Source organism: Lampetra planeri, chromosome 40 (genome assembly GCF_965212315.1).
Source record: "Lampetra planeri chromosome 40, kcLamPlan1.2.h2, whole genome shotgun sequence".
In the NCBI taxonomy this organism is placed as follows: Eukaryota; Metazoa; Chordata; class Hyperoartia; order Petromyzontiformes; family Petromyzontidae; genus Lampetra; species Lampetra planeri.
Window position 1 is genome coordinate 9,330,980 of NC_136146.1, and position 23,323 is coordinate 9,354,302.

Here is a 23,323-nt window from a genome sequence, read left to right on the forward strand (position 1 = left end):
AGATACTGGTCGACCAGGATTGTTTAGAAATGCCGGGGGGTCGTAGGATGTCGTTCCTGCCTTCCCAGCTGGCCCGTTCGCCACCGGGTAATGCTGTTAACGCCATGGTAGCTGCCACAGTAGAAGTTCCATCAGGCTCACAAATGCTTATCCCGCTGCGTTACCGTAAACCCCTTCAGGTTAAGAATGGTACGATGGGTGTGTTATTATCCCCGTCGAATTCGGTGTCTAAATCTTTTGCCTTGGTGGCGGCCCAAACGATCGTACGGCTGGGTCAGGCCCCGTTCATACAGGTGTTGAATGGGGGGCCAGACCGGGTCGTTGTCCCGGCTGGATCGGTATTGGCTCACGCCACTACCGATTTCGCCACTTTTGACGGAAAGCCACAAATTTTAACGCCCACCGATGGATCGCCACGCGATCGTTCACAGAAACGGTGGATCGCGGACTTGTGCGGGGAAAATTCATCTTTATCAAATGCGCAGAGGACTGCTTTGCATTCGTTGTTATTATAGTATGCTGACGTTTTCAGTAAAAATGAGTTGGATCTCGGCCGTTCATCGCTTTTGTCGCACCATATTGACACCGGTGCGACACCTCCGATTTGTATGCATCCGCATCGCATGAGCCCTGCAGAAAGGGAACACGTGCGCGGCGCGGTAGACGAGATGTTGGCGGCGGATATTATTTCGCCGTCCAATAGTCCGTGGGGTGCGCCGGTGGTACTGGTTAAGAAAAAGGATGGTGGGACGAGATTTTGCGTAGATTTCCGCCGGTTGAATAAGATATCCGTGGCGGACGCATACCCTTTACCACGGATGGATGACTCATTGGACGCTTTGTCAGGGGCAAAATTCTTCTCCACCCTCGATCTGTCATCCGGCTTTTGGCAGCTCCCCCTCGATGACGCGTCGAAACCCAAGACGGCATTCCATATGCCACAAGGCCTCTTTGAGTTTAACCGCTTACCCATGGGCTTAAATGTGGCTCCGGCGACGTTCCAACGCCTGATGGAACTGGTACTGGCGGGACTACAGTGGGAGACATGCCTCATATCAATTTCGATTTAAAGCTTTCGTGACTGCAGGGATTCATCTTCTTGGTTCTTTCCGTAAAGTCACGTAGAAGGGAAGTAATAAAATAATAAAAATAAAACATGATAAAATAATTCTCACGACGTTTCGGCCACAACGCAAGCAGCCATCCTCAGGTGAAACCAGATCTGTCGAGGCGACAGCGCCTCGACAGACCTGCCGACAGCGCCTCGACAGACCTGGTTTCACCTGAGGACGGCTGCTTGCGTTGTGGCCGAAACGTCGTGAGAATTATTTTATTATGTGTTATTTTTATTATTTTATTACTTCCCTTCTATGTGACTTTACCGAAAGAACCAAGAAGATCTTAATTTTGGAGCTTTCGTAACTGCAGGAATTATTCTTTGGTTCTTTCGGTTAAGTCACGTCTAAAGATAAAATACAAAATTAAATAGCATATTACAACGTTTCGATTGCAACACAAGCAAATCATCATCAGGCATAAAATAAATAGCAACAAAAATCTAACTAGAAAACTATAGACAGACATACAAGCAGACAGACATCACAAGGACACACAGAGAGAGAACACATCGGCACAAAGAGAGAGGTCGTTTCTGTGACGGTCCCTTAAATATAAAGAGGGGGGCGGGGGCGGAGAGAGGGAGGGGACAGAGAAAAAATTAGCATATCAATGAGTGGACGGCAACGTGATGCTGCAAGTAAGATGACGACACGGCACGGCAACGCAAGCTTGAAAATCAGGAGAAAGACACACTAAAATTAAATAACTTAGTAAAATATCGAAATATAATGTAATGCAACACAGAGAGTCGGTCAACACACAATTAACGCACAGCCCGGTTGATTACGTATTTCAAAGATTGCTAAGTTAGAATTTAAGTGTGAAAATTCCAAAGAGAGGACACAGGCAGAGAGAACAAATAGCCAGAGAGAGAGAAAAAAGATAAGCTTAAAACTTCCCCATAGAAGTGTTTCAATCTTAATTTTGGAGCTTTCGTGACTGCAGGAATTATTCTTTGGTTCTTTCGGTTAAGTCACGTCTAAAGATAAAATAATAAATTAAATAATAGCATATTATGACGTTTCGATTGCAACACAAGCAATCATCATCAGGCATAAAAGAAATAGCAACAAAAATCTAACTAGAAAACTATAGACAGACATACAAGCAGACAGACATCCACTCATTGATATGCTAATTTGTATCTGTCCCCTCCCTCTCTCTGCCCCCGCCCCCCTCTCTATATTTAAGGGACCGTCACAGAAACGACCTCTCTCTTTGTGCCGATGTGTTCTCTCTCTGTGTGTCCTTGTGATGTCTGTCTGCTTGTATGTCTGTCTATAGTTTTCTAGTTAGATTTTTGTTGCTATTTCTTGTATGCCTGATCATGATTGCTTGTGTTGCAATCGAAACGTCGTAATATGCTATTATTTAATTTATTATTTTATCTTTAGACGTGACTTAACCGAAAGAACAAAAGAATAACCAAGAAGATGCCTCATATATTTAGACGATATTATCGTTTTTAGCCGCACGTTCGAGAAACACCTCCAACGCCTGGAGACTGTCTTTCAGAGGATGCGGTCGGCTGACCTAAAGTTTAAACCAAAGAAATGCCACCTTTTGCAACACTCCGTCCGTTACTTGGGTCATATCGTCAGTTCGGACGGCGTGTCCACTGACCCTCAGAAAACGCGATGTGTCCGAGAGTGGCCTACACCCACTTCGGTGGGCGACGTTCGGCGCTTTATTGGGTTTGCGTCCTACTATCGCCGGTTTGTTAAGAACTTTGCCACACTGGCTAAACCACTGCATATTCTGACGGGCAAAAATCAAAGGTTTAAATGGGGTCCGGAGGAGGAACGCTCTTTTCACTCGCTCCGGGATCACCTCGCCACGGCGCCTACACTCGACTACCCAGACTTTTCCCAGCCGTTCATCCTTGACACGGATGCTAGCGATATCGGCATCGGGGCCGTTTTATCGCAACGTAAAGACGGAGTTGAACGAGTGGTTGCATACGGCAGCAGGGTTCTGTCCCCGGCAGAAACACGATATTGCATGACAAGGCGGGAACTTTTGGCGATCGTGCATTTTGTTCGCCTGTACCGGCCGTACCTATATGGAAGGAAATTCCTCGTTCGCACTGATCACGCGGCTTTGCAATACTCATTGAAATTGGACCAACCATCAGGCCAATTGACTCAGTGGCTGGAATCGTTGCAGGAATTTTCCTTCGATATCACGTACCGCAAGGGTGCTCGCCACGCCAACGCGGACGTGCTCTCCAGGTTACCACCCATTCCCCCGTGCACTTGTCTGACGGGTATGCACCGCTGCGGGGCGCCGCTTACCTCACCCTGTCCGGTTATGGGAACGATGTCAAACGAAGAAGGCCAGGATGTGCCAGCGGATACTGATGATACCCTGCGGCTGCCGCACTCGGTTTGGCTACGCGAGCAGGAGGCCGATGCCTCTCTGGCTCCGCTGTGGAAATTGATCGGGAAACCGAGAGCTCAATTGGCAGGATGGAAGTGGCGGATGTTCCGGGGCCAGGCGGGACTATTAATGTGTACCGATGGATTGTCTGACCGACCACGCCTGGTCGTGCCTACATCCCTTCACCATGACCTGCTTCGCGCTCTGCACGCTGACAAACTAATGCACCTCGGCGTGCAGAAGACTTTAGCCGCAATGCAGAAGGATTTATTTTGGCCCGGCATGACGGCAGACGTCAACGACTTTGTCTGGTCATGCCATGATTGTGCGAAGAAGAAACCGCCTCGGAAACATTATGTGCCGCCATTACGTTCCATTGAGGTATCCCGTATAAACGAATTAGTTGCTCTGGACATCCTCGGGCCGTTCCCTCCATCGGCTAGGGGCAACAAATACCTTCTTGTCGGAGTAGAATATTTTTCTCGCTGGCCTATGGCCTGGCCTCTGCCTGACCAGATGGCCGCGTCCATCACCGATGCTTTCGTGAATGGTTATGTCATGGATAAAGGAGCACCCGAGAGGCTGCTCACAGATCAGGGACGTAACTTCTCCTCCAAATTGCTCAAGGATGTTTGCGATGCGCTGGGCACAAAGAAAATCCGCACTTTCCCTTACCATCCACAATCGGACGGCATGGTGGAATGATTTAACCGCACCCTTTCGGCTATGCTTTGTCACACGGTGAGTGAAAAGCAGACCGATTGGGACTTGCACATATCGGGCATCTTAGCGGCATACCGCATGGTTCCGCACGTGTCCACGGGATATTCGCCATTTTTTTTATGTATGGTCGTGAGAACGTACTCCCCATTGATGTACAACTGGGTACGCCGAGGAAACAGCCGTCCCTTTCCTTGCCTGATCATGTACGGGACTCGCTTGAACGGGTTACAGAGGCGCGAGAGGCCGCCAGATGTCCGACGGCCCGTACGCAGGCAAGGAACGAGAGGTGTGCGCGTCAATCGCGTACCCACATGCCCTGGTCAGTGGGCGATCTGGTATGGCTCCACTGCCCTCAGGTGCTGGTGGGCACATCCCCTAAATTGCACAGGCCTTGGCGGGGGCCTGTGACGTTGGTGGACATTCGGAACCCACAGAGTGTTCGCGTCCAGTACGGAAAACGTCGGTGGTACGTCCATTCATCGCGACTCAAACCCTACATTGACCCGCATGCCGACACCTCATCTCCACTTGTTGACCTGCCGGGGTCTGCTGTGCCGAATATGCCGCTTGCCTCACCCATTGATCCCCAGCGGGACTGTGTTGTGCCACCCGCAGATGAACAGGTTTTGAGGGCTGATGAGACCCCCGCCGTCCCTCCTCCAACGGGACCTGACCTGGACACGAGCGAAATCGGAAATCCTCCTTCTTCTTCTTCATGCCAACCACCTCCTGTTGATCCGGCGGCAAGGCGACCATGCGCAGGAAGCGGAGAGGGTCCCGCGTCGCGTACGCGGTCGAAATCTCTTCCGTTTCGATAGCATTGATTGCCTTGCAGTCTCTTCCCTGTTGTTACCGCGCTGCAAGGGCGCCCTAATGTATGTCTATTTATTCATGGGTGAATTTTATCTTTGTTCGGCGCATAGACGCCCATTTCACCCCTTCATGGTTAATGCGTCTTTGACACCCTAATAAGCAATTTTATGGAATCGGCTTGTCACCCTTTTCCCAGCCGAGACGGCTGACTTTTTCACCGGGGGGGGGGGGGGGGGGGTGATGTAATAAGAGCCTATGTCGGATTCACGTGGTGATCGGCTTTGCCGGTCTCGCTTTACAGGCAATGGGGGGAGAGCCTGGGAGCATGGCCTCAGCATGATCACGGGATGTCAGCTAGGTGATTGGTTTCGCGGGTCTTGGCCTCAGCCAATGGGAAGACAAGTCAGGGGGGTGGTCCCGGGAGTTGATGGGGGATCTGGAACATTCGGCACAGGCTGTTGAGGATTGGCTGGAGTGTACCACGTGACCCAGAGAGGAGAGACACAGGGGTCAGACACGGAACGAAGAGAGAGAGGGGCCACGCGCGAGTGGGGCTCTGGGTGCCACGTGGCGGTGTGTCTCTGCTGGCTGTCTGCCCGCTTCCCGTTGCCTACCAGCAACGGGGAGTGTTTGTGAACTGCAAAAAGTGAAATAAAAGGACCGATTCTACAAGCCATCTCCAGCGTGTTATTACATTTTTAACGACTATTGTCTTTGGTCATTTATTGCATCGATATTGTTGTCAATCTTAATATCAACTTTGTTAAGTTATGTTATTTGTTACCGGTTGACTTTTTTTTTACTTTGGCAATTGATGTGCGAGTGAGCTGGGCCGAGCAACCTTCAGTTCTCTCTTGAATTCCGAGGTCTATTTGGACGTATCGGCGGTACATCGGTGCAGCATAACACAACCGGTCCTCATAAAACCGTCTAAAATCAACATATGAATCAGCAAATCTGTTTGTATCGGTCTTTAATTGACCCTGTCGCCAAGTTTGATGTGCTTCGAAGGTTTATTCAGCCAACTAAAAATGGTTAACATTGACCGTTGGGATTTTGGTCCGTTGAGTCGAGGAACTGTCCGACCAAGCCTAGGGCACAAGGAGTCGAAGCTGTTTTTGGAACACGGAGCCAGCCAATCGTCATCAGGCTGGGTGTTGCTATATGGCAACAGACTATGAAGCTTCGTGTTAGGCCGCTCCTATAAGCATTCGTCTTCTGACTGCTTCCACATCACGAGAACCGATGTTGACGCACCACCACCAATATCTTCTGACTGGGGGTTGCAAATGATGGGGAAAATACATAATTATTGTGAAAAATGCGATTTTTTTCCCCCAACCCCCTTGTGGAGTTGGAGATCGTCAGACGTTTTAGCGCATACGTGATACTCGAGCTTCCCAAGTCAGCCCGAAAGAGTGGCATGACCTTCAAATATTCTGCCCGAATAAAAACAAGAAAACACACGTAAAAATGTAGCGTTGCCCTCAGCAATCATTTTGACAAGTCGCAGTCCAGTCACAAAAGGTGGGTCACCAAGCTTAACTACCACTGTTGGCATTACCCAACATACCGTTCTCACTAGCAATTGAAACGTTTGCAAATTTTAACTCGCGCTTATTTTAGCCAAGCAAAGCTCCCGGCGTGGGCACAGCATGAAGCATCGCGTGATAGGGCTCAGCGGAGAGAGGACGGTGGGTGGGCACAGCCGAGAGCAGGTGGTCGGCACAGCGGAGGGTGGTGGGCACAGCGGAGGGTGGTGGGCACAGCGGAGAGAGGGCGATGGGGGCACAGCGAAGAGAGCGTGGTGGGCACAGCGTGAAGCATTGCGTGATGGGGCACAGTGGCCGTCTTTGTTTGCGCCCGCTAAAAGGGTCACCGTCAGGTTAAACCCCCACGACGTCGACCTGGCAACGTCGTTCCACAGTGACAGCGCATATTGCTCTGCTACCAGTGTTGCCGTGTCTCTGCGCAGGACGGGGCTCTCGGTCAGCGCAGTCGCGACATTGTTGGTGGAACGTTTTTCAAAGCGGCCCTCTATTTATAAAAAAAAATATCTGCAGCACTCCATGGAAATACAAGTGTGAAGCCACCACCGATGAAGTGAATGCCTCGGTATTTCACCGTCGTCTTCATTTAATCAATGCGAAGAGTGTGTTCAGGAGAAACTTGTTTCTCAGGACAAGACAAAACGTGTTTTGTCCTGTCAGAGGGAGGTAATGCAGGGGGTAATGCTCACGCCTCGCAGCAGGAAGCGCCTAGGTTCGACTCCCGACCTTCCACCTGGAGTTTATATCCTCCACCTGTTCTGCACGGGATTCCTCCGGGTTCTCCGGTCTTCACCCACAGCTAAACCCACACACATACAGCGGACCCTGGCATTTGACCAAACATCCCACGGCTGCAAAAATTCTGCCTCGATTGGGATTGCACACGGCAGCAGCAACGGGAAACATCGCCGCCCTCAAGCGAGAGCTTGGCAGGACCCTCCTGAACGACGTGAGTCTTGAGACTCGGCCAGTGAGGATTTCCGGGGCTAAACGAGTGGAAGAATAAAAAACAACAATAAATCAGCCCCCCCATCTTGCTATCATAATTGGTTTGGCTCATGGTGACAGGGGTGTGCACATGTGCGTCACAACGTGATGTGATGGGGCCCACGCATTGCTTCAATAAAAATACAAGTTGATTATTGATTATCATCGATTATCCGGCAGTCTCGGGGCCGATTCGGCAAAACCGCTCCAAAGGCTATCGGCACCACAAATATTATATACAGTACATTATACACTACATACAACTTAAACAATGAAAATACTGCACGTCTATATACATCACCCCATGCAGAGTCTTCGAGATTGGAGTGGTAAGTACGGTGCAGTAAATACTTTTTAAAGTAGGATGTACATTTTGTCTATTTGTATGTATATTTATGCCAATTTCATGGAGTAAATAAATTTCAAGCACTGAAACAAAAACCCATTTAAGAACACCTAAAAATACGTCATCAAAGGATGCGCCAAAATCCGCCGAATTATAATCGATGATCGACCGTAAAAAAAGATAAATCAAGAAAGCGAAGTGAGGAGCGTCGTTGCGCGTGGTGGCGGCACTACCTTGTAGACATCGTAGGCCTCGATGCGCCTGTCGAAGCACATGTAGAGCGCGTTGAGTAGCTCGACGACCTGCAGCGGCGAGCAGCGCGCCGCGATCTCCGTGAATCGCACCACGTCCGAGAAGAAGATGGTCACCTGCGCGGGAATGGCGGATGGGGGGTACCGTTCGCGTTGTCGTCGGCGTCACACAGCATTGTTTCACCGAGGTAATAGCATCGAGGGTCGATGTTGCTGCTGCCGCCGCTGCTGCTTGCCGTGTGATTGTTCAGCATTGCGATGTTGTTTGTGGATGTCATTTTAGCTATGGGAGGAAGCCCAAGCACCCGGAGGAACCCCATGCAGTAACAGGTGGAGAGAGAGAACGTACAGACCCTACTGCACCCTGCCTCTCACGGTGGCTATGATTATGTGCTGCGGCTCCTATCGATGATGTAACGTGTCATTAATTCGTTTCGATTCCGCGGATGCTGCTGCTACTAATTAATTACACAATTTGCTGATGCAGCTGCCCAAGGCTGCTACTTGATGGCGCCGCTGCCGACGGTTATGAGCCGCGGCCACATGCGGGTGAATATGCAGGCGGTTGCTTATAAAGCTCATTCGCCAGGCGACTTCAACACAGCCGCTCAAATTCGTGCAAGAACTAGGGAGAGAAGGTACAGACTCCCCAAACGGACAGGCGCCCGAGTCGGGAATGGAGCCCAGGTGATCGTTTGCCACCGGGCCCGCTGCCCTGGAGCCCATCGCTCCGCTTGCTGTGGATCGGATCTTGAAACGCTTTGTGCACCACTCATCGTTGAGCTACGTAGTCGACCGCGCTAACGGAGGTCGTGTAGTGGAGTGCTCTGTGCATCCGGGACTATCACAGGGAGGAGCCGATAACCCCCCCCCCATGTCAGAGAACGGTCTGTAGAAGCAGCCCTCACGGAACTGCTTCTGAATTTATTTTAGGCGAGTCTCTTGTCCGCACCGTGTAGCAGCGCTTTCCCACACAGCCTGCCACAGAAACAAATTCTTGTCGGGTGACAGGCTGATATACTTACTGACATGGGACCTCCCTTTCCAGTATCAAAATATAAGAAGGGTAAACCTATTCTGCTCACCCCGAGCTCTCAATGTCCTGATAGTGGAATTGTCTTTGTGCTGTTCGCCTTTTGGCGTCCTCTGGTCTAACACTGTTTGAGACTAGCCTCTAAAGAAAACTGTCTCTGGTGTGGACCAATCAGTTTAAAAAACAATGCATATGTAATGACAGGGTGACACCTGCCGAACTGTAAGGGTAATTATGGTTATAGCTGGAATACATAATCCCTTTATTATGAAGGGGCGTATCTGGGGTAAAGGTCAAGGGCGGAGTCAGTCGGGAAGATCGGGGAACTATCCCGAACGGTCTAGAAGGTTCTGGAAAGGGGGCGTGGCCATAGGTGGAGCTTGGCCATGCCAGCAGATATCAGGAGCACCGGACCAGAACTTCGAGGCTATTAGTGTGGGGTCTGGGTCATGGTTGCGTCTCTTGCATCGTCCTCTCTTCGTCTTCGACCACGTGGCTGTTCTTCTGCAAGACCAGCTCCGTCGCCGCTGCTGCGCTCGTCAACCAGCCAGCGTAGTGCAGGACGGAGATGGGCTGCGTGTTTGGACAGCCTGGGTGTAGCCGTGTTACGAAGTGTATTGCCCTGTGTGCCCTTAATAAATAAGAAGCCTACTAGAAGTGCGTCGGAAGTCGCTCACTACACATATACTACCAGAGCATGTTTTTTTTTGTTTGCATGTTCGCCACAAATATGTGTGGTTAATGCAGACATGATTCCTTTGCAAAATGATTCAGTTTGGTGTTTATACATCTGTAGAGGAGTAGAGGAGAGTGGTGGCGTCGCGTGCGCTGTCCGGTGCTGTGACATCACGGGACGTGGGGTCGCACGCGCCGGGCAGTGCACGTGACGTCTCGCCTCAGAGGGTATTTAAGGGAGACCCCGTGACGTAAGCGGGGTCACTGGAGGAATGGGGATAGTGGAAGGGGTGAAGAGGGAACCCTTATAGTGATACCTGTTAATAAACCCTGGCGGAAGCCCCTAACTCACCTCCGTCTCCGAGTACCTCCGTCTACAACAGCAACAACTACTTAACAACTGGTGTCAGAAGTTTACACCGTCGCCAACATGTCAAAAGCGGGCGCACGGCGTAAGAACCCACCGGCACATGACTTGGAGGGTGCCGAAGGCGGAGAGGAGGCTCCAGCAGTGACCCCGGAGCCCGGGACCCCGGTGACGGTCCCCATGGAAACGAGCGGGCCGGAGCGGGAGGATTCGGCTGCGGGGAGTGCCAGCTCACCGCCGCCGCCAGAGACGGAAAGCGTCCCCGCAGCTCTGCTGCACCAGCTCCTGCAGGCGGTGGGGCAGCTGACCGTCAGGTTGGCCGAGGTGGAGGCACGGACGCAGCCAACCGCCCCGCACTCGAGACGGGAGCAACTGTCAACTGCCAACGTTGAAAGCGCCGCCGTTTTCCCAGCGACCGCTCCACCGGAAATGGCCGTCATGTTGGCTGCGACGCAATCCGCGGCGGCCATGTTGGCTCGGGAGACGTATGCGGCCGCTACTACGGCTGCGACGCGGCGGCCGGCGGACATGGCTGCCATGGCGACCGCGACGCCGCGTCTCTCCACCGACGCGGCCGGGGTTTTTCGGCACGCCGCTCCTGCGGGACCAGCCGCCGGCGACGACGCGGCCCTACATCAAGCTGCGCCCGCCGGGGGGGCCCCGGGTAAGTACGCGCGTGCCGTCCTCGCCGGGCCGCCGGGGTGGGCAGCGGCGGCTGCCGCTGCCCCGTACATCGCCGTGCCGCCGGAATGGGCCGCGGGTGCTGCCATGGCGACCGCGACGCCGCGTCTCTACACTGACGCGGCCGGGGTTTCTCGGCACGCCGCTCCTGCGGGACCAGCCGCCGGCGACGACGCGGCTCTACATCAAGCTGCGCCCGCCAGGGGGGCCCCGGGTAAGTACGCGCGTGCCGTCCTCGCCGGGCCGCCGGGGTGGGCAGCGGCGGCTGCCGCTGCCCCGTACATCGCCGTGCCGCCGGAATGGGCCGCGGGTGCTGCCATGGCGACCGCGACGCCGCGTCTCTACACTGACGCGGCCGGGGTGTCTCGGCACGCCGCTCCTGCGGGACCAGCCGCCGGCGACGACGCGGCTCTACATCAAGCTGCGCCCGCCGGGGGGGCCCCGGGTAAGTACGCGCGTGCCGTCCTCGCCGGGCCGCCGGGGTGGGCAGCGGCAGCTGCCGCTGCCCCGTACATCGCCGTGCCGCCGGAATGGGCCGCGGGTGCTGCCGCGGCTCCACCTGTCGCTGCGCTCACGGGGCCGGCCACCGGCGATGCCGCGGCTCTGCACCTCGCCGTGCCTGCGTCCCTTGTCATGGATGACGCCGCGGCTCCGTGTTATACCGCCGCGTCTTCGGCGTGGCCCATGGAGGCTGCAACGCCGTGGTGCCTCGCCGCGTCGCGAGAGGTTGCGGCGGCTGCGGCCGCTGTCCCGCACCTCGCTGCGCCGGCGGGGTGGGCCGCGGGGGCAGCCGCAGCTCCGTGTTATACCGCCGCGTCTTCGGCGTGGCCCGGGGAGGCCGCAACTCCGTGGTGCCTCGCTGCGTCGCGAGAGGTTGCCGCGGCTACGGCCGCTGTCCCGCACCTCGCTGCGCCGGCGGGGTGGGCCGCGGGGGCCGCTGCAGGCCCGATTTATACCGCCGCGTCTTCGGCAACGCCGTGGTCCCTCGCCGCGTTGCGGGACGACGCCGTGGCTTCGTACGCCGCCGCTGACAGGTGGGTCGCGAAAGCGCAGGTGCCTTCACACCTCGCTGCATCTACGGCGTGGCCCATGGGGGCCGCAACTCAGCCGCACTTCGCTGCGTCTACGGCGTGGCCCATGGGGGCCGCAACTCAGCCGCACTTTGCTGCGTCTACGGCGTGGCCCATGGGGGCCGCAACTCAGCCACAATTCGCTGCGCCTACGGCGTGGCCCATGGGAGCCGCAGCACCACCGCACCTTTCCGCGTCTTCGGCGTGGCCCGCGGGAGCCGCAATGCTGCCACCGCCGCACCACGTCGCGTCCGCCGGGTGGCCCGCAGGTGCCGCTTGGCTTCCACACCTCGCGGCGCCGCGCGGCCAATGGCAGCGCCGGTTACCCGACGTTGCGCCGTTTGTCGCGCAAGGAGGCGACTGGTCGGCCTTCCAGGACCGGTTCGACGCGGCATACATGTCGGTCGGCTGGTCCATGGAGGAGGCCTTGCCGGCGCTTCCGACCTGCTTGGACGAAAGGGCTCTGCAGGCCTTCAAGTCCATCCATCCGGCCAATCGGGCTACACTCCCGGCGGCCTATATCCAAATGGCCAACGTTTTTGAGCCGCCGTCCACCGCGCAGCTAAAGTTTTCATTGCGGCGGCGGGAGGAGGGGGAACTGCCGCTGGCCTTCCGCTGCTCGCTCCTGGCCCTGGCACAGGCTGCATACCCTGACCTGTACGGCAGGGCACTTGATTCTATGGCCTTGGGGAAGCTGCTTGACCTGGCAAGGGAGCTAGGAATTGCTCTGTCGATCAACAATGATCGGCAGATCACATCCTTGGCGGTCGCCGAAAACATTCAGGCGCACCTCTCCCTCCGCCAACGGCCTCAGATGGCGGCGTGTGCGGGGGTCCCGGCGCCGGACGGGGGGGTCACCTCTCAGGGGGTGGACACCCTCGCGGCCCTGGCGGTGCCCGATCGTCGAGGAAGGGGGGCGGGTGGTCGCCGTCCGGAGCAGCGGGGGCGGCCGGGACCTTCCCGTCCACAGGAGGCGGACACGGTGGCCTGCTTCCGCTGTGGTCAGCGGGGCCACATTGAGCGGGGCTGCCGGAATGCCCCGGGGGCCTTTGGAAAAGGGACTCCACCTTCTCCTAGACCCTCCTTGGCATCGGGTCCGGGGCCCCAGGCGAGTCGCGACGCATCATCTGCGCGGCCGCTCCCTTCACCTCATGCATCTAGCGGGGCTAGGACCCATCGTCATGGGGTTGTCCTCGAAGGGTCGGGTGCACCATCGTCATCACCCCCTCAATGGCCCAGACAGACCCGCCACTGGGATGCACTTGCGCATAGGATGGTGGCGGCAGCTGCCGGCTCCTCAGCGGTGGCAGGATATGTGCAAGGGGTGCACGTTCGCCTCCTGGTGGATACGGGGGCATCGGCCACCATTATTTCGGAGGCCATTTTTGGGCTGCTACCCCGCAGCGTGGGTCCGTTAAGGCCGGTTCGCGGGGCTTGTGTCGCCGCGAACGGCGGCAGTTTGGGCATCTTGGGCCACGTTGTAGCGTCGGTTCGGGTTGACGAGATTGAGTTGGCCGGGCCGATTTTGGTCTCCAGGACCTTGGCAGTGCCATGCCTCTTGGGGACCGACTTTTTGTCTAGGATGCCCATCCGAATTCTCGTTGACCAGGGCTGTGTGGAAATGCCGTCAGGGAGGCGGCTGAAATTCCTACAATCGCCTACCGTCCTGTCTCCCTTGGTCGCCGGTGTACGGGCCTTGAATAAAGTGCCGGTGACCGTACCACCGGCGTCACAAATCCTGATACCCCTTAGGTTGCGCAAACCGCTCGAAATGGGCTCCACGGAGACGGGTATCCTCCTGTCTCCGTCAAGCTACTTTTCAAGGACGAAGGGGTTGGTGGGCGCCTTGACAGCCGTGTCGGGGGGCCAGGACCTTTTTTTGCAGGTCCTCAATTCGGGACCCTTGCCGGTCGTAGTCCCGGCCGGCGCCGTTTTGGCACACGCGACCCCGGCTCCTCCACCCGAGAGCGCTGCCCCGGATGGAGGGGTCGTGGCGGGCGTGATGCGCACGGGGGACCCCGACGCATCATGGATTGCCACGTTGTGCGACGAGAATGCCTCGTTGTCCTCCGGGGAACGTCGGCAACTCCGCGACCTCATCGAGCGGTTCACCGATGTATTCAGCCAAAGTAAGTTTGATCTGGGTCGCACTACTCTTTTGGACCACCACATAGACACGGGCGACGCGGCCCCTATTCGACTTAATTCCCACCGCTTTAGCCCAGCGGAAAAAGATCATGTCCGCTCGGCTGTCGAGGAAATGTTGGCGGCGGACATCATCTCCCCATCTACTAGCCCTTGGGGTGCCCCCATTGTGCTAGTCAAGAAACGGGACGGGAGTCTCCGGTTCTGCGTCGATTTTCGTAGATTGAACAAGATCTCGGTGGCTGATGCATATCCATTGCCTCGCATGGATGATTCCCTGGACGCCCTCTCGGGCGCGCGGTTCTTTTCGACTTTAGATTTGCTCTCCGGCTTCTGGCAATTGCCACTGGATGAGGCCTCTAGACCCAAAACAGCGTTCCGCACACCCCAGGGGTTGTTCGAGTTCAATCGGCTTCCTATGGGTCTCCATTCGGCCCCGGCCACCTTCCAGCGTCTCATGGAGATGGTCTTGGCGGGGCTGCAGTGGGAGTCTTGTCTAATCTACTTGGATGACGTTATTGTTTTTGGCCGTACGTTTGGCGAGCACTTGCAACGCCTTGAGGCGGTGTTCGTCAAAGTGCGTGCTGCTGGCTTGAAATTCAAACCCCAGAAATGCCACTTGCTACAACCATCGGTGAGGTATTTGGGACACATTGTTAGCACGTCAGGTGTCGCCACGGACCCGGATAAAACGGCTTGTGTCCGGACGTGGCCGACTCCCACATCTGTCGCGGAGGTGCGTAGCTTCGTTGGCTTCGCATCGTACTATCGCCGGTTTGTCCGCGATTTTGCGACCATTGCGAAGCCACTGCACGCCCTTTCCGCCAAAGGCCAAAGGTTTCACTGGGGCGCGGAGGAGGAGGCGGCTTTTGCGGCGCTTCGCACGGCCTTGGCGGATGCGCCGCCCTTGGGGTACCCGGATTTTACGAAACCCTTCCTGCTCGATACCGATGCCAGCGACACGGGAATTGGGGCTGTCCTGGCCCAGGTGGTCGACGGGGTTGAGAGGGTGGTAGCCTATGGCAGTCGCGTTCTGTCCTCGACGGAACAGCGATATTGTGTGACCCGGAGGGAACTTTTGGCCATAGTTTATTTTGTTCAGTTGTATAGACCATATTTGTACGGTAGGCTGTTTACGGTCCGAACCGACCACGCGGCCCTGCAATATTCGCTGAAGATTAGTCAGCCCTCGAGTCAGCTGTCTCGCTGGCTCGAAGTGCTCCAGGATTACCCCTTTGATGTAATCCACAGGAAGGGGACACAGCATGGAAATGCGGACGGTTTATCCCGATTGCCGGCAGGCGGTGGGTGTGCTTGCGCCCTGGGCTCTAGCCGTTGCAAGGCCCCAGGGGACGCCGCGGCCCAGTTGGTCGCGTCGGCCGAGGCGGACACCCCTCCAGGTGCGGCGTCGCCCGCGGATTTCGGCCTTGGACTTCCCCGGGAGGTATGGTCCGGCTTGCAGATGGAGGATTCCTCTCTGCTGAAGCTACGGCGCCGTGTCGGACATAAGGCCCGGAGCTCAGCTTCGTCGGCTGCCCCGGAGATCGCCGTGCATGACGGACTACTCATGCGTTGGGATGCCCAATTGGAACGCTATTGTGTGGTTGTGCCCACTAGCCTGCGTGGTAAATTAACCCGAGCCATTCACGAGAAGCTTATGCACCTTGGCTACCACAAGACCTTATTGACCCTTAAGCGGGACTATTACTGGCCGGGTGTTGAAGGTGACGTGGCACTGATTTTAAAGGGTTGCCACGACTGCGCGCGGAGGAAGGCCCCAGTTGTCCGGGACCGGGCCCCGCTGCAGTCCATCCGGGTTTCTCGCGTTAATGAGCTCGTGGCGCTCGACATTTTGGGGCCATTCCCTGCATCCCAACGGGGCCACAAATACCTCTTGGTGGGCGTTGAGTACCTCACACGTTGGCCCATGGCATGGCCTTTGGTCGATCAGTTGGCCTCTTCTATCACCGAGGCCTTCGTCCAGGGGTACGTGTTTGACAAGGGCGCGCCGGAACAATTGTTGACTGACCAGGGGCGGAATTTCTCGTCTAGGTTGCTCAAGGAGGTGTGTGACCTCCTTGGCACCAAGAAAATCCGCACCTCGCCCTACCACCCCCAGTCAGACGGGATGGTAGAGCGCTTGAACCGCACCCTTACGTCCATGCTGTGCCACCAGGTGAACACGTCCCAGTCAGACTGGGACCTGTTCGTCCCGGGGGTCTTGGCGGCGTATCGGTTGGCCCCTCATGCCTCCACGGGATTTTCGCCTTTTTATTTGATGTACGGTAGGGAACCGGAGCCCCCGGTGCACGTCCAGATGGACGTTGGCTCCTCCAAGAAGGGGTCGGCGGTGCCGACCCCTTTGAAGGTCGCGCTTGACCGGCTGCGCGAGGCGCGACAGGCCGCTGCCGAGAATTCCGCAAGCCGGCAGGCGGCTAATGAGCGGCTGCCCAAACACCAGGCAGCTGGCCTCCCGTGGATAGCGGGTCAAAAAGCGTGGCTGCATTGTCCCCAGGTCCCCGTTGGCACATCGGCCAAATTGCATCGCCCTTGGCAGGGCCCTGTGGAGGTTGTGGAGGTCCGCCGGCCGCAATGCGTCCGGATTCGGTTCGGTCGCCGGCAGTGGATAGTGCACCCGTCCCGGCTCAAACGTTATGTTCCATCTACCCTGGGGGATCCACCCCCAATTCCGGAGCGGCCGGCTGATGATGTGTCCGGCGTGCCTGACCGGCCGGGTCTCGCTGACGGAGGTGACGTCCGACCTGTGTGTGTGCCCCCAGGCCCCTCCCGAGTGAGGCCGACAGAGACCCCCCGGTCACCGGAGGCCACGGCGGTGGGCCTGTTGCCCGCTGACGGGCCACCTGCATGGGAGACGGACATCATACGGGGGAGCGGGCCAGCAGCGCATACCCGCTCGAGGGGGATGCGGCTCCGGTGACGGCCCTGATGGCCGTTCAGCGGGCCCAGCCCCTGGCGCCCGTTCGGCGCTATCCGGCGGATGAGGCCTTCGGGGTCTATTTGTCTTGTTTTTTGTTGTTGCTGTTCTGCTTGAGGGGCCGTGCTGCCCTAAGGTTTAGTTTCTAGCAGCCGGTTATACCTTCAGGCACACGAACTCGTGAATATTCGGTCTTCGGTCCGGTGTGGGGCCCCGCTTGCGGGGTGCTTGCAGCCGGGTCGGCTGTTTTTTTTCACGGGGGGGGGTGATGTAGAGGAGTAGAGGAGAGTGGTGGCGTCGCGTGCGCTGTCCGGTGCTGTGACATCACGGGACGTGGGGTCGCACGCGCCGGGCAGTGCACGTGACGTCTCGCCTCAGAGGGTATTTAAGGGAGACCCCGTGACGTAAGCGGGGTCACTGGAGGAATGGGGATAGTGGAAGGGGTGAAGAGGGAACCCTTATAGTGATACCTGTTAATAAACCCTGGCGGAAGCCCCTAACTCACCTCCGTCTCCGAGTACCTCCGTCTACAACAGCAACAACTACTTAACACATCTGAACACAACGGTTTTATTGCCAGAAAGGGTAAAACATATTCTAATATACTTACCGTTCGCAGTTGGATTTCGGCTAAACTCAGCGCAGACCCCAGCATAACGTTACGTTATTGTTTATGTATTTAATGCAGATGCCGTTGCACCTTGACTCTCTGCAGGGCGTTGGTACAGAATAATTTTAGTCAGGGTCAGAGCTCTGGAAATTTCTCCCCCCACGAAAATTACTCCACGAGCAATAAACCGATCCGGCACTGGTGGTCTGCTTCACGAAGCATCGACAGCAGAGATAGTGTTAACTGTCGGCAGTTGGAGCCTGGTAGGGAGGGGAACGCGCTCCCCCGAGAGTCTGTGCCACCGCGGAGAAGTGAAATCAGCTCGCGCGCCAGACACGAGCTGGCTCGGTGTGGTGCGGTGTGGCGTGGTGTGGCAAGTTCGGTGCGGTGTGAAACGGTGTGGTATAGTGTGGTGCGGTGTAGTGTGCTGCGGTGTGGTGTGGCATGGCGCGATGTAGTGTGGTGCGGTGTGGTGTGGCGTGGCATAGTGTAGTGTGGCACGGTGTAGTATGGTGCGGCCTGGAACGGTATGGTGTGACACGGCTATAGCGCGGTGTCATGTGGAGCAGTGTGGCACGGTGTAGTGTGGCGTGACGCGCCTTGTCGAAGCTCTCTGCCTGCACATGGTGGCTGGCGCGCAGCTGGGCGGCGACGGCGCGGGGCAGCATCTCGTGCAGGAGCTCCTCGGCGCGCGCTCGCTCAGCGCGCAGCCGGTGCGTGCGGCCCGAAAGGCGGCGCGTTCGCGCGCACAGCCACGCGGTCACGCGCGGCGAACGAGGAGAGCGCGAGCGCGTGTGCCGCGCACGACGCCAGCGCCAGCACCAGCAGCTGCGGCGGAGGGATTGCGGTGGGGTGAGGGAGACGCAGACCGCGTCATGGGGTTATCGCCGCAGCGGCAGGATGCACTGGCACTCTACCGACAGCGCGATCGTTAAGCGTCCCCAACGTGCCCGTGGTACGGTGCGAAAAAAGTTAAATGTACGCGGGAAGGGAGCGCGGTGCGGGGGGCACTCACCAGGCTGAGGCCTGACAGGACATCGCGCCGCATGTCCCCGAGGGAGGCAGCCGCCCGCTGCACGAGGCAGCGCTCCAGCACCACCACGGGCAGCAGGGCCGGCTCCACTCGTGCGGGCGGGCGCTCCTCCTCTTCGTCCGGCGAGCAGCTGCAGTTGCGGCCGCTCAAGATGGCCAGAAGGATGTCCTCTCCACGCGGCCCGGCACTCCCGCAGTCGCGAGACCGCTCGCGGGGCTCCCGCTCCATGCCTGCGGCCGAGTCGCGGCCTCCCGCGTAACACGCTTCGGCGCAGCGGGCGAAGTGCGGCGAGACCGACCACGCCACGTGAAAGTAGTCGGACCCCATGGCGGCGGCGGCCGCCCCCGGGGCCGGCAGAGACAGCGCCTCGGCCAGGGCCCGGCGAGACACGAGCTCCCGCAGCGCGAGCAGGGCGCGGTAGGCGAGCGCGTCGCGCAGGTGCTGGTTGCGGTGGAGCGCCCGCACGCTCGCCGCCCAGTCGATCGCCCGGTCCGCTGCCAGCGAGTACTCCCGCAGGACGTCGCCGCCGCTGGAGTTCGCCCGAAACGACGAGCGGCCGAGCCCGACGTCAGCGACGTTCTCTGCTGCGCCTTCCCCCGAGCCGCAGTCCTCGAACATGGCTCCGAAGATGCTAGCAATTAATTTGCGCGCGGCAGTTGGACGCGAGGGTCCCCCGCCGCCCCTCGCTCCGGTCTCGATCGTGTCACCCGTCGGACTCCCACTCTCCGCGGGGATGTCACCGAGCAGCTCTCCTCCTGCCGACGGGTCACGCCACTGCAGATTCAAGTCGCGCGATCGTGCAGGTGCCGCCCTGGTGGACGCGGGATCCCAAGTAAATTCCCAGCTTGCATCCTCCTCCTCCGCACCATCGATTTCGGTCTGCGTTTGTGACGCCCAAAATTCAACTTCCTCCCTTTTGAAAGTCACCGCCGGGTTTTTCCAGCTGCCTGCGAGCGCCACGCCAACACCGCCGTGGTTCTCGCCGCCATCGCCGAGCTCGCCGGGACGAGACGACGCGGACTCCAAAACGCTGCCCTGAGCTCCCCGAGGGCTTGGGCCCGCCGCAGGCTCGGCACGGGCAGCACGTTGTGGTTGCTGGAGGCGCATGAGGTGGGCCCTCCTCTCACTCTGCAGCTGGGCCAGGCGAGCGTGCAGGCTGCCGAGGCCGCAGCCCTGGAGGGAGCAGAGGCGGCACCGCTCGGCGTTGCACAGCTGCTCACAATGCTTGTTCACCCAGGAGAGCCCCACTGAACTGAGTCTCAAGACTGTGTTTAAGGAGGGTCCTGTTAAGTGGTTTTGCAGTAGAGGGGTTTAAGGACCGCCATGTGTTTCCCACACAACTCGCGTGTAATTTTTTCGGCAAATTTTGGCCATGACGCAGAACACAAAATGGCCTAACTCTTTTTCAGATTGCTGTGATTTTTTTAGTTTTAGTTTATGTCCAATGTGAAGCGGACGGTTCATTGTGAAGCGGAGATTTTACACGGTATGGGGGGTTGACGTTGCTGTGCCTAATCCCGATCGAGTAGTATTCAGGTGATTTTGCCGCATTGGGATGTTTTGGCTTGTGCCGGTTACACTTTTTTCGGTCGTTTTTAGCTACAAGAGTAGGAAACCGGAGAACCCGGAGGAAACGCATGCGGGGGGACAGGGGTGGGAGAACATGCAAACTCCACGCGGAAAGGGCGCCCGAGTCGAGAATTGAACCCGGGGCCTTCTCGCTGTGAGGCGCAAGCGTTACCACCGCGTAGTCACCACCCTGCTCAGCAGCAGCAACAGCAACGTAATAACAAATGTACGTTAATAGTTTAAAAACGTCAAAAAGTCTCCACTTGTTCGCCATTCCTTGTCAACACGCGCGTGGAATCTTCTCCAGGTGGCCTCCAGAGCCCGGAGGCAGCACATTTCCTGTGGTGTTGTTGCAAATTCTCAGAAGTACTCACATTGTTTTGAAGCCCCCTGTATAGGAGAGCGCACGGCAAGCGCTACTCCTGGATTGAGTCACCCCCATGCATTGCGATTAACTTTGACCGATCGGCACCGGGACTGTCGTGGTGAAGTATGGTCTCACATTCCTCCCCCACTGGCAGTGAAATCCCCTGAGTCGCTTGCCATCATCCATGGGGGGGGGGGGGGGTTGAGCAAGGGGGTGAGGCTTCAGTCGAGCGTGGAGCGTTACCCCTTTGTATCCCCCTGTGTGAGTGTGTGGAGCGTGTACCCCATTGTATCCCCTTTGTGAGTGGAGCGTTACCCCATTGTATCCCCCTGTGTGTGAGTGAGTGTAGCGTGTACCCCATTTTATCCCGTGTATCAATGGGTATCTTAGCGTCACCCACAGCCGGCTGCTTGGATTGGACGTGTGGGTGGACTATAGTGTGTGTGGGTGGACTATGGTGCGTGTGGGTGGACTATGGTGCGTGTGGGTGGACTATGGTGTGTGTGGGTGGACTATGGTGTGTGTGGGTGGACTATGGTGCGTGTGGGTGGACTATGGTGCGTGTGGATAGACTATGGTGCGCGTGGGTGGACTATGGTGCGTGTGGGTGGACTATGGTGTGTGTGTGTGGACTATGGTGCCTGTGGGTGGAATATGGTGCGTGTGAGTGGACTATGGTGCGTGTGGGTGGACTATAGTGCGTGTGGGTGGACTATGGTGCGTGTGGGTGGACTATAGTGGGTGTGGGTGGACTACGGTGTGTGTGGATGGACTATGGTGTGTGTGGGTGGACTATGGTGCGTGGGTGTACTATGGTGCGTGTGGGTGGACTATGGTGTGTGTGTGTGTGGACTATAGTGTGTGTGGGTGGACTACGGTGCGTGTGGATGAACTATGGCGTGTGTATGTGGACTATGGTGTGTGTGTGGACTATGGTGTGTGTGGACTATGGTGTGTGTGGGTGGACTATGGTGCGTGTGGGTGGACTATGGTGCATGTGGGTGGACTATGGTGCGTGTGGGTGTACTATGGTGCGTGTGGGTGGACTATAGTGCGTGTAGGTGGACTATGGTGCGTGTGGGTGGACTATGGTGCGTGTGGACTATGGTGTGTGTAGGTGGACTATGGTGCATGTGGGTGGACTATGGTGCATATAGGTGGACTATGGTGCGTGTGGGTGGACTATAGTGTGTGTGGGTAGACTATAGTGTGTGTGGGTGGACTATGGTGCGTGTGGGTGGACTATGGTGTGTGTGGGTGGACTATGGTGTGTGTGGGTGGACTATGGTGTGTGTGTGTGGACTATGGTGTGTGTGGGTGGACTATAGTGCGTGTGGGTGGACTATGGTGTGTGTGTGGACTATAGTGCATGTGGGTGGACTATGGTGCGTGTGGGTGGACTATGGTGTGTGTGTGGACTATGGTGTGTGTGGATTATGGTGCGTGTGGGTGGACTATGGTGCGTGTGGGTGAACTATGGTGCGTGTGGGTGGACTATGGTGCGTGTGGGTAGACTATGGTGCGTGTGGGTGGACTATGGTGTGTGTGGGTGGACTATGGTGCGTGTGGATGGACTATGGTGCGTGTGGGTGGACTATGGTGCGTGTGGGTGGACTATGGTGTGTGTGGGTGGACTATGGTGCGTGTGGGTGGACTATATTATGGCACCTGGCTGTCACCGTGCTGTATCTGCGTGAGGGCCTCCCCGAGTCTGCGGGCCTCCTCCAGGCGAGGGCCGAGCGCCAGGCCCAGGAGGCCGAGCAGGGAGGCGAGCGACAGAGCGAACACCCCGGCCAGCCGGAGTACCCCGCGGCGCTCACCGCCCTGGCAGGCTTGCCTGCACTCACTCAACCACAAACACTCACCACTACTACACAACACCACTCACCACTACCACTCACCACTACCACTCACTCACCCACAAACACTCACCACTACTGTCTCGGCCTCGCTGTGCGCTGCATTGCACTTCTAGCCGAGTAGTTAACCTCGCGTTCAATAAACCCTCAGAGCCAGGATGAACGTCCGACTCCAAACGTCATTTATTGAGTTTAACGAGGTAAAACTGGCGAGAAAACACAGATACAGATCTGTTTTAACCCGGAAACACCAACAACATGACCACCACAGCACCAGAACATTGTCCCAGATAACATGTTTCCCAGCAATAGACCCTGGATGAACCAGGCCCCCACACTACCACTGAACAACTACACAAGAGCACAAGCCGCTGCGTTGCATAAAGGCACATCGTGTATTCATCACACTGCACCCCAAATGTACAGCATTACACATAACGCTAAACTGTGGATGAGATAGTTCGTCATCTTTGCTCTCAGGATCGCAACATAGCCACCTGGGCACAAGTCTGACTCGACCTACTAAATCACAAGTAACATCCACAATAAGGAAAGTTGCAGGCTTCGTTACTAACTAGGCCTCGTATTTACCACAACAACTTAACAGCACCATAAAGGCATTTACATCACTATAACGGTCATTCCAACATTACAACAACATTGCCAATATTATAAGAACATGAACAAACTTACAGACAATGCTTCTCAAAGTCCCACGACGGACAACTGTGGCTGGCTTCACTGGGACGCGATGTGTGCCGCCATCTTGAATTATGTGCGTAATGGCCAACGCCCGCGTGGTTAATCGGGA

At 56.8% G+C, this 23,323-nt stretch overlaps 2 protein-coding genes across 2 annotated transcripts in view; both read right to left on the reverse strand.

Annotated features, from left to right (window-relative positions):
• Positions 1–8,894, reverse strand: part of LOC144731696 (atrial natriuretic peptide receptor 1-like) — a 123,302-nt gene extending 114,408 nt beyond the window's left edge. Inside the window, exons 1-2 of the mRNA XM_078612873.1 lie at positions 8,811–8,894; positions 8,151–8,285 (exon numbers count right to left, since the gene is read on the reverse strand). Of these exons, the coding sequence (XP_078468999.1) occupies positions 8,151–8,285; positions 8,811–8,894 (219 nt within the window). The remainder of the gene's footprint in view (positions 1–8,150; positions 8,286–8,810) is intronic.
• A 9,489-nt stretch (positions 8,895–18,383) lies between these two features.
• Positions 18,384–22,495, reverse strand: LOC144731697 (uncharacterized). Its single transcript, XM_078612874.1, has 3 exons — positions 22,322–22,495; positions 18,700–19,890; positions 18,384–18,512 (listed from the first exon to the last, which is right to left on the reverse strand). Exons 2-3 carry the CDS (start codon positions 19,822–19,824, stop codon positions 18,384–18,386), a joined length of 1,254 nt encoding a protein of 417 aa, XP_078469000.1. The 5' UTR covers positions 19,825–19,890; positions 22,322–22,495.
• Between the last annotated feature and the right edge of the window lie 828 nt (positions 22,496–23,323).